The sequence below is a fragment of the Physeter macrocephalus genome, chromosome 2, assembly GCF_002837175.3.
Source record: "Physeter macrocephalus isolate SW-GA chromosome 2, ASM283717v5, whole genome shotgun sequence".
NCBI classification, from domain to species: Eukaryota; Metazoa; Chordata; class Mammalia; order Artiodactyla; family Physeteridae; genus Physeter; species Physeter macrocephalus.
The window spans coordinates 7,721,786-7,739,379 of NC_041215.1; the positions used below are offsets into that span (position 1 = coordinate 7,721,786).

A 17,594-nucleotide genomic window follows, 5' to 3' on the forward strand; every position below is an offset into this window, starting at 1 on the left:
AACATATGTATATGTATAACTGATTCACTTTGTTGTAAACCAGAAACTAACACACCATTGTAAAACAATTATATTCCAATAAAGATGTTAAAAAAAAAAAGAAATCACTGAAAAAATAAAAAATAAAAAAAAAAAGTAATTAAACATTATTGTTAAATGTACTTGTGCAGTATTAACAGCTACATCATACAGTAAATGTGGGGAAAATCCATTTAGAAAATGATAAATTGTTTTTCCAGAATTACCGTTGTGGCATATTTTCAATTAGTTAATGTGTAATTCATAGTAGCAAAAGTTACATTTTTAAAACTACTTGTATAAACATTTTTCCCAAATACTATGGTTTTCGTGCATAGTTTTTTTTAAAATATTTATTTTATTTATTTGGCTGCACTGGGTCTTGGTTGCGGCTCACCAGCTCCTTAGTTGCAGCACATGTGCTCCTTAATTGCGGCCAGAGGGCTCCTTAGTTGTGGCATGCATGTGGGATCTAGTTCCCTGACCAGGGATCAAACCCAGGCCCCCTGAATTGGGAGCGTGGAGTCTTAACCACTGCACCACCAGGGAAGTCCCTGTGCATAGTTTTTAAGAATCTTGGATTTAGGGCTTCCCTGGTGATGCAGTGATTGAGAGTCCGCCTGCCGATGCAGGGGACACGGGTTCGTGCCCCGGTCCGGGAAGTAAAACAATTATATTCCAATAAAGATGTTAAAAAAAAAAAGAAATCACTGAAAAAATAAAAAATAAAAAAAAAAAGTAATTAAACATTATTGTTAAATGTACTTGTGCAGTATTAACAGCTACATCATACAGTAAATGTGGGGAAAATCCATTTAGAAAATGATAAATTGTTTTTCCAGAATTACCGTTGTGGCATATTTTCAATTAGTTAATGTGTAATTCATAGTAGCAAAAGTTACATTTTTAAAACTACTTGTATAAACATTTTTCCCAAATACTATGGTTTTCGTGCATAGTTTTTTTTAAAATATTTATTTTATTTATTTGGCTGCACTGGGTCTTGGTTGCGGCTCACCAGCTCCTTAGTTGCAGCACATGTGCTCCTTAATTGCGGCCAGAGGGCTCCTTAGTTGTGGCATGCATGTGGGATCTAGTTCCCTGACCAGGGATCAAACCCAGGCCCCCTGAATTGGGAGCGTGGAGTCTTAACCACTGCACCACCAGGGAAGTCCCTGTGCATAGTTTTTAAGAATCTTGGATTTAGGGCTTCCCTGGTGATGCAGTGATTGAGAGTCCGCCTGCCGATGCAGGGGACACGGGTTCGTGCCCCGGTCCGGGAAGATCCCACATGCCATGGAGCGGCTGGGCCCGTAAGCCATGGCTGCTGAGCCTGCACGTCCGGAGCCTGTGCTCCACAACAGTGAGAGGCCCGCATACCACAAAAAAATTTAAAAAAAAAGAATCTTGGATTTAGAGACTGTCTTTTCACAAATTATAGGTTTTACAGAAATTGAAGAATTTTGACAGATAAAATGTTGCTTCTATATAAGTAACGATTCTCTACCTTTTATCAAAAGTTCACCTTAATCTCCTACATTGTGTTACATTAACTGCTTCTCTGAACAATGTGTAGTTTGTATGCCTTTTTGTATCACAACCAGATAACCAACTAAAGTTGAAGTGACAATCCTACAAAATACAAAAGTCTTATTTCTGAACACAACTTCAATTTGGGGAGTTCTGTAAAATCACATGACTTTCATGCAGGGGGCAGAATGAACTATAGGAATGAATCTGGCTTTAGGGTTATTAACCTTCTTGAAGTCAACCATCTAAGATCCTATATAAGCACTAATGGACAAAATTCAAAACTAAATGATAAAAGTTTATTTCTGAGAAATGTCTCAAGTTTTGAAGGTTTTTTTTTAAGGAACACTCATTAAGGAAGTCACTGAAGTAGTATTTTTTTAACTGGAAAAAATCAATCCATGATGCCTGTACAGTAAATCTAGGTAAATACCATATAAAGAAACTAAGCTAGTTGAAAACATGGCTTATATTAGAAGGGAATTTTATTCTTATTCCTATATTAAGTATGTGACAGAATTGCAAAGAATGGAAATATTTATTTCTTTTAGGCAGCAGAAAAAGTAAAAGAGTGACTAGTATTTAAAAGTCTGTAATATTAACATATATGGACTATATGAACCAGTGTTAACACAAGATAGCATTTCTAAAATATTATTTTGAACATTAGGTCATTTGGTAATTTTCTATAGTTAAAAGATACTTATCATGTTTTGAAACTAAATAAATGTGGGGAAATGGCTTAATTATAATTTTAGGCCCACAGTTTGTAAGTTCCAGAAAAAGGGTATTTGCATGCGACATGCATTGTATGATTTAACCTCATGGATAACTATTTTCATCTACGGGTGAAAAGTTTTAATTATTTTAATAACTAGATATTTTGCTTTTCAGAGGTCTTAAAATGGAAGTAGACCCATTGTTTTGAGGGAATTCCATTACTTTATACAAAAACCAGTCATTCTATATTTGGTCCTTAATAAAATTTTAATTTGGACAGATTTATTCCAGCTAAGCCATAAATGTTAACATGTAAACTTGTTTCTATTAAAGAATTGTCCTATGGGGACTTCCCTGGCAATCCAGTGGTTAAGACTCCATGCTTCAACTGCAGGGGGCATGGGTTCGATCCCTGGTCAGGGAACTAAGATCCTGCAAGTCGCACAGCATGGCCAAAAAAGAAAACTGGAGTAACTATATTACCGTCATAAGAAGTAAATATCAGAGCAAAGATTATCACCAGTGATTAAAAAAAGGTTATTTCATAACAATAACGAGCTCAATCAAGAAGAGAGAAAAGGGCTTCCCTGGTGGCGCAGTGGTTGAGAGTCCGCCTGCCGAGGCAGGGGACACGGGTTCATGCCCCAGTCCGGGAGGATCCCACATGCCGCAGAGCGGCTGGGCCCGTGAGCCATGGTCACTGAGCTTGCGCGTCCGGAGCCTGTGCTCCGCTACGGGAGAGGCCACAACAGTGAGAGGCCCGCATACTGGGGAAAAAAAAAAAAAAAAAAAAAAAAAAGAAGAGAGAAAAATCCTAAATATTCACACACCTAGTAACAAAACTTCAAAATACATGAAACAAAAATTGACAGAACTGAAAAGAGAAATAGACAAATCCACAATTATAGTCAAAGGCTATAATACTTCCCTCAAAATAATTGTAGAATATGTGCAGAAAAACAATAAGGATATAGTAAATTTGACAACATTATCAACCAACTTGACCAGACTGACATTTATAGAAAACATCACACAAAATACACATTCTTCTCAAGTACACACAGAATATTTACCAAGATAAATGATATTCTAGGTCATAAAACAAGTTTCCATCAATTTAAAAAGGATTCAAGGGCTTCCCTGGTGGCGCAGTGGTTGCGCGTCCGCCTGCCGATGCAGGGGAACCGGGTTCGCGCCCCGGTCCGGGAAGATCCCACATGCCGCGGAGCGGCTGGGCCCGTGAGCCATAGCCGCTGAGCCTGCGCGTACGGAGCCTGTGCTCCGCAACGGGAGAGGCCGCAGCAGAGGGAGGCCCGCATACCACAAAAAATAAATAAATAAATAAATAAATAAATAAAAAGGATTCAAATAAATAAATAAATAAATAAAAAGGATTCAAATGTACAAAGTATATATGACCAATGTAATTAAATCAGAAATAACTAACAGAAAAACCTAGAAAAATTTCCAAGTACTTAAAAACTAAATGTTGCACCTCTAAATAACCTATGGATCAAAGAAGAAATCAAAGGGAAATTAGAAAGTATTTTGAATTAAATGAAAATGAAAACACAACATGTAAAGAATTTGTGGGATGCTTTAGTAGTTCTTAAGCGAAAATTACACCATTAAACACCTATATTAGAAAAGAAGGTCTCTTGCTTAGCTTGACCTTAGCTTCCACTTAAGAAAGTAGAATCAAAAGAGAAAACTAAACTAAGCAGAAGAGGGACTTCCCTGGTGGTCCAGTGGGTAAGACTCTGCGCTCCCAATGCAGCGGGCCCGGGTTTGATCCCTGGTCAGGGAACTAGATCCCACATGCATGCTGCAACTAAGAGTCCGCATGCCGCAACTAAGAAGTCCACATGTCGCAACTAAGAAGTCTGCATGCCGCAACTAAAGATCCTGCATGCTGCAACTAAGACCCGGTAAAGCCAAAATAAACAAATATTTTTATAAATAAATAATAAAAATTAAAAAATAAAATAAGCAGAAGAAAGGAAATAAAGATCAAAGTAGAAATCAATTAAACTGAAAACAGAAAAATTAAACAGAAAATCAGTGAAGGCAAAAGTGATAAACCAGGGGCTTCCCTGGTGGCGCAGTGGTTGCGTGTCCGCCTGCCGATGCAGGGGAACCGGGTTCGCGCCCCGGTCTGGGAGGATCCCGCGTGCCGCGGAGCGGCTGGGCCCGTGAGCCATGGCTGCTGAGCCTGCGCGTCCGGAGCCTGTGCTCCGCAATGGGAGAGGCCACGGCAGAGGAAGGCCCGCATACCACAAAAAAAAAAAAAAAAGTGATAAACCAGGCCAATCAAGATGAAGAAGAAAGAGCTGTATCAGGAATAAGAGAGGTGTTATCACCATACGTTCTACAGATTTCAAAAGGTACAACAACGAAATATTATAAACAACTATTTATAACAAGAAATTCAACAATGTAGTTGAAATGGACAAATTCCTTGAAATATACAATCAAAGCTTACTCAAGAAAAGAGATAACTTTAATAGCATTATATGTATTAATGAAGGTGAAATTGTAGTTAAAATCCTTTCCACAAACAAAACTTCAAGCCCAGATGATTTTACTGGCAAATTCTATCAAACATTTAAGTTAGAAATCATATAAACTCTTCTAAAAACCTGAAGAGGATACATTTCCTAACTCATTCTATAAAGCCAAAATTACCCTGACATCAAAACCAGATAAAGACATTATAAGAAAACTACAAACCAATAACCCTCATGAAGATACGTGCAAAAATCCTAAATGAAATTTTAGCAAATCAAATCCAACATCAGGAGCAAGGGAAGTTTATCCCAAGAATGCTGGATTGATTTAATATTCAAAGATCAATGTAATTCACCAGTCTGTCAGACTGAAAAAGAAAAATTATAAGTTCATGTCATACACTAAGAAAAAACATTTGAAAAACGAATACTGTATGCTAACACATATATATGGAATATTTTTAAATGGTTCTGAAGAACCTAGGGGCAGGACAGGAATAAAGACGCAGACGTAGAGAATGGACTTGAGGACACAGAGAGGGGGAAGGGTAAGCTGGGACGAAGTGAGAGGGTCCCATGGACATATATACAGTACCAAATGTAAAACAGATAGCTAGTGGGAAGCAGCTGCATAGCACAGGGAGATCAGCTTGGTGCTTTGTGACCACCTAGAGGGGTGGGATAGGGAGGGTGGGAGGGAGACGCAAGAGGGATGGGATATGGGGATATATGTATATGTACATGTATAGCTGATTCGCTCTGTTATAAAGCAGAAACTAACACACCATTGTAAAGCAAATTATACTCCAATAAAGATGTTAAAAAAAATAAAAAGAAAAAACATTTGACAAAATCCAATACCCATTCCTGATCAAAACTCTCAGATGGTTTTACTTTTAGAGCACATAGTGATGCCAAAGCTCTCTTTCATAAAGGGGTGAACAGATACTAACAACAAAACAAATGCTATGAGATTCAAAAAACTATTCTCTAAAAGATGTTGGAAAAATGGCAGACAGGAATTTATCTTTCCATTTCCAGGAAAGCTAAAACTTATCCAACTGAAATACTTCAAATTTACAACTGAGAATCCTGAAAATGGGGAATTGAAGATTGAAGAAGACAAGAAAAATACAGTTGGACCCTGAACAACGAGAGGGTTATGGGTACCGACCCTCCGCAGAGTCAAAAATCTGTGTATAACTTACAGGCGGCACCCTATATATACACAGTTCCTCCATATCTGCAAATCCTCCATAACTGCGGTTCTGCATCTGCAGGTTCAACCAACCACAGATCATGTAATACAGTAATATCTACTAGTGAAAAAAATCCATGTATAAGTGGACTCATGCAGTTCAAAACTGTGTTGTTCAAGGATCAACTGTAGATCCAATCCAATTCATTAACTGGCCCCATGGATTGTTTTGGGACCAACAGAATCCAACTGGTTACTGACCCTTATGGGCATCTTTCTTCAGGCAGTGAGGAAGATTATCCAACTGGTATCAAAGAAGTGATTTAATGATACAGCACGCTTTTTGTACTCTCTTATATAAATGTGTTTCTTACAATATGTCTACCAGCTTATATAATACAATAGAAGTTTTTAATAAACAGTTACTATGTACTGCAGACTTATTATGTGTCAGGTACCTTAAATACATCACCTCATTTAATTCCTCTCAAAATTCCTGTGAGGACTTCCCTGGTGGCACAGTGGTTAAGAATCCGCCTGCCAATGCAGGGGACATGGGTTCGATCCCTGGGCCGGAAGATCCCACACGCCACGGAGCAACTAAGCCCATACACCACAACTACTGAGCCTGTGCTCTAGAGCCCACGAGCCACAACTACTGAACCCACATGCCACAACTACTAAAGCCCACGCACCTAGAGCCCGTGCTCCACAACAAGAGAAGCCACCACAATGAGAGGCCTGCACACCACAACGAAGAGTAGCCCCCGCTCGCCGCAACAAGAGAAAGCCCATGTGAAGCAACGAAGACCCAACGCAGCCAAAAATAAAATAAAATTTTAAATAAACAGTTACTATGTACTGCAGACTTACTATGTGTCAGGTACCTTAAATACATCACCTCATTTAATTCCTCTCAAAATTCCTGTGATGACTTCCCTGGTGGCACAGTGGTTAAGAATCCGCCTGCCAATGCAGGGGACATGGGTTCGATCCCTGGGCCGGAAGATCCCACACGCCACGGAGCAACTAAGCCCATACACCACAACTACTGAGCCTGTGCTCTAGAGCCCACGAGCCACAACTACTGAACCCACATGCCACAACTACTAAAGCCCACGCACCTAGAGCCCGTGCTCCACAACAAGAGAAGCCACCACAATGAGAGGCCTGCACACCACAACGAAGAGTAGCCCCCGCTCGCCGCAACAAGAGAAAGCCCATGTGAAGCAACGAAGACCCAACGCAGCCAAAAATAAAATAAAATTTTAAAAAAGATACATGCACCCCTATGTTCATAGCAACACTGTTCACAATAGCCAAGACATGGAAGCAACCTAAATGTCCATCAACAGATGAGTGGAGAAAGGAGATGTGATACATATATACAATGGAATGCTACTCAGCCATAAAAAAGAACTAAATAATGCCATTTGCAGCAACATGGATGCAACTAAAGATTATCATACTGAGTGAAGTAAGTCAGAAAGAGAAAGACAAATACCATATGATATCACTTACATATGGAATCTAAAATACAACACGAACCTATCTATGAAACAGAAACAAAATCACGGACATAGAGAACATATTGGTGGTTGCCAAAGGGGGAGGGGGTTGGGGAAGGGATGGAGTGGGAGGTTGGGGTTAGCAGATGTAAACTTTTATATATAGAGTGGATAAACAACAAGCTCCTACTGTATAGCACAGAGAACTATATCTGGTATCCTATGATAAACCACAATGGAAAAGAATATTTTTAAAAAAGAATGTAGTATATATACATACATATATAAAAAACAGAATCACTTTTCTGTACAGCAGTAATTAACAAAACATTGTAAATCAATTATACTTCAATTTAAAAAAGAAAGGGTGGGAGGGAGGGAGGGAGGAAGGAAAGAAGAAAAAAGTAAGACATTTCCTGGCTTCTTCTGCACCAGCGAACTAGAACGTTTTCTTGAAGAAATATTGAAATAAATAAAACAGCAGCACCAACAAGTAAAACTTAATACAGGTATTTTTTGATAATGTCTACTAATACAGGCCAAGCACTATTGTTAGGTATTTAAGACACAAAATTCTTAACCTCTAGGAAATCATGGTCTAGTGTTAAAGGCAGAAAAACACAGTGGCAGTTTCAAAACAGTGTGACAATCAATACTACAGAAATACAGGTTCTATGAAAGCACGAGAGATGGCCTACTGACCCCAGTCTTGGAAGATCTGCAAGGACCCCCGCCAAAGAAACTGACATCTAAGCTGAAGAATAAATTAAAGTTAGTGCTGTCAGCAGCGCAAAGAGCAGAAGAAATATCAAGTAAGTCATTTAATTTTAAACTCACAGGCCAAAAGAATGACTCTACCAACTACTTTTTTACCTTGTAAAACAAAGTTTTTTTTTTAAATGCACAAAAATACCGAGATACTAAAGAACATAAAGTAATATTAAAAATTAGTTGGCAGACCAGTTTTATGAACAAATCCTAGTAAACCTTAAAGAACAGAAAATTCCTTTACTATTTCAACTGGTAGAACATTAAAATAATGAAAAGCTTCCTCTATTTTATACCATAAACCTAATCCTAAAATCTGATGAAAACAATACCAAAAAAAGACAATTACATAAAACAAACGCCACTAGGAATACAGATGCAAACTCATAAATGATATACTGAGAAAGAAAATTCAATATTATGTTAACGTAATACATCATGACCAAGTAAGATTTACCCCAGAAATGCGAAGATGTTCCAAAATTTTAAAATGTATTAATATATAATATTAACTGATAATAGGAGAAAAGCTGTATCATCTTGCTAAATAATGAAATCTGATTAAACATTTGATTAAACATACATTTCTAAAAATACTAATAGTAAATAAGCAGTTAAAGAATATTTCTGAAACAAACAGAAATATGAAGCGAATAGCAAAACATCAGGATACTTCCACAATTAAATTCAAGATCAACATAAAGATGTACTCTATCACTGATATCAATCAACATTATTATGGAGTCTATAGTCAATGCAATAAAACAAGCAAAAAAGTTAATTGTAAACACTAGCAAGGAAAAGAGAAAAATTATCATTATTAGCAGATATAAGTGCCTACCTAAAAAACATAAGATAATCAACTGAATATTTATTTCAAAAATATGTTATAGGGCTTCCCTGGTGGCGCAGTGGTTGAGAGTCTGCCTGCCGATGCAGGGGACATAGGTTCGTGCTCCGCTCCGGGAAGATCCCACATGCCGCAGAGCGGCTGGGCCCGTGAGCCATGGCCACTGAACCTGCGCGTCCGGAGCCTGTGCTCCGCAACGGGAGAGACCACAGCAGTGAGAGGCCCGCGTATCGAAAAAAAAAAAAAAGTTATAGATCAATGGAACAAAACAGAAAATCTAAAAACTAACCTATTTGCAGACAAGATTTAAGTTTACAATAAAGGTGAAATTTCAAATCTTTGGAGAAAGGATAGATTGCTGAAAAACATTGGTAGAAGTGCCTATCCACTGAGACTCAGTTCTTCAGTATAAATGAACACTGTTTAGAGACACATGTAAATGTGGTAGCAATGTAAAGAAAAGAATGGAAAGATAAATATAGTAGTTACCTCTGGATGTGTGGAAAGAGATGCATTTGGGGAGGGTCCACACTAAGTCAAGAGGGCTTCAAATATGGTGAATATAGGTGCTCAGATTCTTTTCTGTAAACTATGCATTTACATATTATGCACTCTCCTGTACATACTATATATTTGATAATTTTTAAAAATTTAATGAGATAAATCTGTATGTGCTGTTATAGAAAGATCTACAAGTAATATTAAGTGAAAAAGCAAAACATTATGTGTCACATGATTCCTTTCCTGTAAAAGTTTTTATTGATGGTATTATGTATAAAGATTTTTTTTTCTGGAAGAATACAGAAGAAACTGTTATCTTTCATTAAATGTACACTGACTCAGATGTACATCCTCATTTTATACCTTTCTATACTCTTATTTTCAAACACTTTTGAACTGTTTTTATTCTGTTTTGATTTTTTAACAGGTATGTATATAACTTTTTAATATATCTGTATGTGTATAACTATTTTACTCTTGTCAATATTAAGTTTAGTTATCCAAATAGTAGCATCAATGGATTGTTCTCTTCTTTATACTTTTATACTTTCAAAAAGAACTATTTAGACAAAATCCTAATTAAAAATCAGGCTACAAGAAAGTTCCCCCCCAAAAAAACAAATATCCAACAGAAATATGAGAAAATGTTACATCTTGCTTATTATTTAAAACATACTTCTGGGGCTTCCCTGGTGGCGCAGTGGTTGAGAATCCGCCTGCCGATGCAGGGGATACGGGTTCGTGCCCCGGTCCGGGAAGATCCCACATGCCGCAGAGCGGCTGGGCCCGTGAGCCATGGCCGCTGAGCCTGCGCGTCCAGAGCCTGTGCTCCGCAACGGGAGAGGCCACAACAGTGAGAGGCCCGCGTACCACACACACACACACACAAAAAAAAAAAAAAAAAAAAAAATCATACTTCTGATTATCAAGTTGGGAAAAATAAAAAATGTCATAATAGTCTTTGCAGGGAACAAGGAAATTAACACACTGCTCATAAGAATATAAATGAGACTATTCAAACTGTAAAGGTTCTGATAGAGTATACCACATTAAAATTCTGAACTGATTTTGTAGGGATTATGGAGTCAAGGATTTCTAAGCAAGCGAGTACAAAGATCTAAAGTTTAAATTCTTAGAAGAAAGCTGGAGTAAGCTAAGTGAAATTTAGAGAGAAAAAACTGAAGGCAGAGAAGCAAGAGTCCGCTATAAGAACTCAAATAACAAATGATCAAGAAAAGAAATGAAAAATGGAACAGGAAGGACAGATGTGAGTGTCATTTAAGAGGTTAAACGCTAAAGGATGTGGGACTTCCCTGGTGGTCCAGTGGTAAAGAATCCGCCTCCCGGGCTTCCCTGGTGGCGCAGTGGTTGAGGGTCCACCTGCCGTTGCAGAGGACACGGGTTCGTGCCCCGGTCCGGGAAGATCCCACATGCCGTGGAGCGGCTAGGCCCGTGAGCCATGGCCGCTGAGCCTGCGCATCCGGAGCCTGTGCTGCACAACGGGAGAGGCCACAACAGTGAGAGGCCCGCGTACCGCAAAAAAAAAAAAAAAGAATCCGCCTCCCAATGCAGGGGATGCAGGTTCGATCCCTGGTCGGGGAACTAAGATCCCACATGCCACGGGGCAACTACTGAGCCTCCACACCTCAACTAGAGAACCGTGTGCCTCAAACTACAGAGCCCAAGTGCTCTGGAGCCCAAGAGCCACAACTACAAAGACCAACATGCTCTGGAGCCCAAGCGCCACAATCAGAGAGAGAAAACCCTCACACCACAACTAGAGAGAAGCCTGAGCACCACAATGAAGATCCCACATGCCGCAACAAAGACCCGACGCAGCCAAAAATAAAAATAAATTTTTTTAAAAAAGAAAAATCATATTAAAAAAGCTAAAGGATGTGGTGAATGATTAGGTATAAAACATGAGATAGAGGAAAGAGTTAGGGATAATTCTGAGCTTTATAACTTGAGGTAAATGAGTGGTTCTACCATCAAATGAGATAAAAGATAAAGAAGAGCGAGATGTAAACTTAGAGGAAAAAACTATGACTTACTTCACTGCCTTACTGGATGTGACCTATAGACAGGTACAAATCTCCAATTAACAAATGGAAATAGGGAACAAAGGAAAGATGTTAAGATCTATTACAGCACTGTCCAACAAAGCTTTCTACAATGACGGAAATATTCTATACCTGCGCTAACACAGCAGGTACTAGAGGTGACTAGTGCAAGAGAGGAACTGATTTTTCCTTGTATTTCATTTTAATTAATTTAAATTTAAATAGCTACAGGTGGCTAATTGCTACCACATTGGACAGAGTATATCCAGAGACTTCAAAGGCATTTCCATTGTCTTTCTCTCACTTTCCAGACATATGAAAATTAAGATTCACATCTAATTTATTCAAATAGTTTTTAAATATCACCTTCAGTTAATATAAAACTGAGGAACTATGATCCATCCTCAGCCAAACAGTATGATTTCTTTCTTTTAAGTAATTCTTAATTCCATTTACAAATCAAAGTGAAGCTAAGTAAAAACTGCATGGTCAGGACTTCCCTGACCGTCCAGTGGTTAAAACTTCGCCTTCCAATGCAGGGGGTGCGGGTTTGATCCTTGGTCGGGGAGCTAAGATCCCACATGCCTCCTGAACAAGAAAGCAAAACATAAAACAGAAGCAATATTGTAACAAATTCAATAAGGACTTTAAAATGGTCCACATCAAAAAAAAAAAAAAAAAACCCTTAAAAAAAATTTTTTTTAATAAAAAAAAAAACTGCATGGTGCCATTAAGGTATAGTCTCACAAAACAAACTAATCACAGATAAGGAGGCCTAGTTTGAGACCTAGAGCTCTACTCTTCATAATACTGACCTCTCCATCACTATCAGATATCACAATGAATGCATCCTCAAGTCTACACTTCTTCACATTGACAGAACTGGTAGTTTCTGTATCTTTCTTCTCCAGGTTCTGAGCTTCAGAGACTTCTTTAACTTTTTTCTTTCTCCGTGGCATCCTTCTGTCTGAAATACAAGGAAAAATAATTTACTTAAAGTATAAGTTTTTTAGATGCTATTTGTAATTTGGTCATGTAAAAAAAAACATATGCATCTAACAGAAATAAAACTGGATTTCTGAACTCTTCTACTACTCATTAAGATTTGTATTTTTTCTATAAAGGAAAAAATACATATATAAATATATAAATCTCATCTCTTCAGCGATATTTCAATAGGAAAAATACAATAATTTACCCTAGTTCCTTAAACATTAACTTAAATAATTGGTCCTCTTGACTATATATTATTATTTATTTAAAAGTTTTTTTTAATACCAATGCCTCAACCCAATAAAAGACATCTTCAAAATACCCACTGCTAATATCATACTTAAAGGTGAAAGACTAAATGCTTTCCTCTTAGGACAGGAACAAGACAAGAATGTCTGCTTTCATCATTTCTATTGAACATTATACTGGAGGCTCTAGACAGGTCAATTAAGCAAGAAGAAGAAATAAAAGACATCCAAATAGGAAAGGAAGAAGTAAAACTACTGCCTTTTGCAGATGGCATGATCTTGTATTTAAAAAAAAAAAGAACTAAGAAATCCACTAAAAAACTGTTATAACTAATGAATAAGTTCAGCAAGACTGCTGGATACAAGGTAAATATACAAAAATCAGTTATACTGCTATCTACTAGCAATAAATAATCCAAAAATGAAAATTTTAAATTCCATTTTTAATGGCATCAAAAATAATAAAATTCTTAAATAATAATAAAATTCTTAACAAAATTTAACAAAAGTGCAAGACCTGCAACTGAAAACTTTAAAATATTGTTGAAAGATATAAAAGATCTAAGTAAATGCAAAGACATCCTACGTTCATGAATTGGAAGACTTGACATCGTTAAGACAACAATATTCCCCAAATTGCTCTACAGATACAACATAATCCCTAATACAATTCCTATTGGCTTTTTTGCAGACATAGACAAGTTGATCCTAAAATTCACATGGAAAAAACAGAGGTCCCAGAATAGCCAAAATAATCTTGAAAAAAAGGAACAAAGCTGAAGGACTCACACATCTCAATTTCAAAACTTACTACAAAGCTACATCATCAAGACCGTGTGGCACTGGCACAAGAATAGAAATAAAGATAAATGGAATAGAAGAACTAGTCATTATGTGAGAGTCAAGAAAACACCCACACGTTTGCTATCAATTGCTTTCGACAAAAGTACCAAGATAATTCAATGGGCAAAGTATAAGTCTCTTCAACAAATGGTACTGGGACAACCAGATATCCAAATGCAAAAGAATGAAACTGGACCTCTACCTCACATATTAAAGAACTGCACGAAATAAATGGATCAAAGACCTGAATGAAAGAGCAAAACCTATAAAATTCTTAAGCAAAACATATGCATAAAGCTTTGTCATCTTGGACAGGCAATAGTTTGTTAAATATGACATCAAAAGCATAAGCAACAATGGGACTTCCCTGGTGGCGCAGTGGTTAAGAATCCACCTGCCAATGCATGGGACGTGGGTTCAAGCCCTGGTCGGGGAAGATCCCACATGCCACACAGCAACTAAGCCCATGCGCCACAACTACTGAGCCTGCACTCTAGAGCCCGTGATCCACAACTACTGAGTGCACGTGCAACAACTACTGAAGCCTGCATGCCTAGAGCCCACACTCTGCAAAAGAGAAGCCATCGCAGTGAAGCACACACACCGCAATGAAGAGCAGCCCCCGCCTGCCGCAACCAGAGAAAGCCTGTGCGCAGCAACAAAGACCCAATGCATCCAAAAATAAATAAAATAAACAAATGTATTTTTTTTTAAAAGCATAAGCAACAAAAGAAAGAACAGATAAACTGGGCTTCATCTTATTAAAAACCTTTGTGCTCCAAACCAACCATAATATTAAGAAAAGTTTAAAAAAATAATAAAGAATGGGAAAAATATTTGCAAAGCATCTATGTAATAAAGGAACTGTATACAGAATATATAAAGAACTCTTGCAACTCAACAGTAAAAGGGCAAATAAACCAACTATAAAATGGGCAAAGAATATGAACACATTTCTCCAAAGAAGATATATAAATGACCAATAAGCACATGAAAAGGTGTTCAACATAATTAGTCATCAGGCAAATGCAAAGCCCACTAATGATCGCTATAAAAAAAATAATGGAGGGCTTCCCTGGTGGCGCAGTGGTTAAGAATCCACCTGCCAATGCAGGAGACACGGGTTCGAGCCCTGGTCCGGGAGGATCCCACATGCCGCAGAGCAGCTAAGCCTGTGCGCCACAACTACCGAGCCTGCGCTCTAGAGCCCGCAAGCCACAACTACTGAGCCCACGTGACACAACTTCTGAAGCCCATGGGCCTAGAGCCCATGCTCCGCAACAAGAGAAGCCACCACAGTGAGAAACCCGCGCACCTCAATGAAGAGTAGCCCCCACTCGCTGCAACTAGAGAAAGCCCACGCACAGCAATGAAGACCCAACACAGCCAAAAATAAATAAATAAAAGAAATTTTTTTAAAAAATTTTTTAATAATAATGGAAAATAACAAGTGCTGACAAGGGTATGGAGCAATTGGAATCCTAGTATATTGTTGATGGGAATGTAAAATGGTGCAGTCACTGTGGGGGAAAAAAAGAAGGAATGAAGTACTGATACAGGCTACAACATGAATAAACCTTGAAAACATGTTTAGTCAAAGAAGGCAGTCACAAAATCCCACATATTATATGATTTCATTTATATGAAACATCCAGAAGAGCAAATCTATAAACAGAGAAAGTAGATTAGTGGTTGTCAAGGACGGGGGGATTGGAAGAGTTGAAGAGTAACCACTAAGGGGCAAAGAGATTTCTTTTTGGAGGTAATAAAATGTTTTAAAATTCTATACTCTTCAACTGTATATTTTTTAATTGAAAATATAATTGATGTACAATATTATGTTATTTTCAGGTGTATTAGATAGTGATTTGACATTTGCATACATTATGAAATGATCACCATAAGTCTAGTAACTCATCTGCCCCCATACAAAACTATTAAAATATTACTGACCATATTCCTTATGCTATTACATCCTCATGGCTTATTTATTTTATAACTAGAGATTTGTACCTCAATCCCTTTCATCCATTTTGCCCCATCTCCAATCCCCCTCCCCTTTGGCAACCACCAGTTTATTCTCTGTATCTATGAGTCTGTTTTGTTTTTTAGATTCCACATATAAGTGAGATCACACATCTATACTTGTCTTTTTCTGTCAGACTTATTTCACTTAGCATAATACCCTCTAGATCTATCTATGCTGTTCCAAATGGCAACATTTCATTTTTTTATGACTCAGTAATATTTCACTGTGTGTGTGTGTGTGTGTGTGTGTGTGTGTGTGTGTGTGTGTGTACGACTTCTTTATCCACTAACCTATCAATGGACATTTAGGTTGCTTCCATATCTTGGTTACTGTAAATAATGCTGCAATTAACACTGGTGTGCATATATCTTTTCAAATTAGTGTTTTTGTTTTCTTCAGGTAAATACTCAGAAGTGAAATTGCTGGATCATATGGCAGTTCTGTTTTTTAATTCCAATTGTATAGTTTAAGTGGGTGGATTATATGGTAAGTGAATCATATCTCAAAGTTGTGAGGTTTTTTTATTTTAAGAAAACAGCAAATGTTGTCAAGGATGTGGAGAAATTTTTTATAAATTTATTTATTTATTTATTTATTTATTGGCTGTGTTGGGTCTTTGTTGCTGCAGGAGGGCTTTCTCTAGTTGCAACAAGCAGAGGCTACTCTTCATTGCGGTGCACGGGCTTCTCATTGTGGTGGCTTCTCTTGTTGCGGAGCACCGGCTCTAGGCATGTAGGCTTCAGTAGTTGTGGCATACGGGCTCAGTAACTGTGGCTCACAGGCTCTAGAGCACAGGCTCAGTAGTTGTGGCACATGGGCTTAGCTGCTCCACAGCATGTGGGATCTTCCCAGACCAGGGCTCGAACCTGTGTCCCCTGCGTTGGCAGGCAGATTCTTAACCACTACACCATCAGGGAAGTCCCCAGGATGCAGAGAAATTAAAACTTTCATCCACTGCTAGTGAGAATATAAAATTCTGCAGCTGCTGTGGAAAATTGCTTGGCAATTCCTCAAAAAGTTAAAATACACTTAGCAATTCTACTCCCAGGTAAACACCCAAGAAAATTAAAAAGTATTCAGAAAAAAACTTGTACTTAAATGTTCATAACAGCCTTAATCATAATAGCCAAAAAATGTAAATAACCCAAATGATGAATGGATAAACAAAATGTGGGACTTCCATAAAATGGAATATTGGTCAGCCTTAAAAAGGAATAAAGTACTGATACATGCTACAACATGGATAAACCTTGAAAACATTATGTTAAATGAAAGCAGCCAGACACAAGAGCCCACATATTGTATGATTCTGTCTATATGAAACATCCTGAATAGACAAATCTACAGAGACAGAAAGCATATTAAGACTGCTAGAAGTTGGAGGAGAGAGAAACATAGAGTGACTACTTAATGACTATAGGGTTTCTTTTTGGGTGATGAAAGTGTTTAAAATTAGAAAGTGGTGATAGCTGCACAACACTTTGACTGTACAAAAAGCTATTATACACTTTAAAATGACTAAAATGTTGGATTTTATGTTCTATGAATTCTACCTAAATTTTAAAAAAAAACCTCCCCAGATGATTTTACATTATAACCAAAGCAGAGACTCAATGACTTAAATAGTCACTGATTTAAAAAGAACCACCTTAGGGCTTCCCTGGTGGCGCAGTGGTTGAGAGTCCGCCTGCCGATGCAGGGGACACGGGTTCGTGCCCCGGTCCAGGAGGATCCCACATGCCGCGGAGCGGCTGGGCCCGTGAGCCATGGCCGCTGAGCCTGCGCGTCCGGAGCCTGCGCTCCGCAGCAGGAGAGGCC

General features: G+C 38.0%; 1 protein-coding gene across 4 annotated transcripts in view; it reads right to left on the minus strand.

Moving 5' to 3' along the window:
- UIMC1 (ubiquitin interaction motif containing 1) overlaps window positions 1-17,594 on the minus strand; it is a 170,803-nt gene that overhangs the window by 124,498 nt on the left and 28,711 nt on the right. For all 4 annotated transcript variants that reach the window (XM_055079989.1, XM_024116287.3, XM_024116288.3 and 1 more), the window contains exon 2: window positions 12,479-12,630. In XM_055079989.1, coding sequence (XP_054935964.1) covers window positions 12,479-12,622 — 144 coding nt within the window. In that variant the 5' untranslated portion in view covers window positions 12,623-12,630. The remainder of the gene's footprint in view (window positions 1-12,478; window positions 12,631-17,594) is intronic.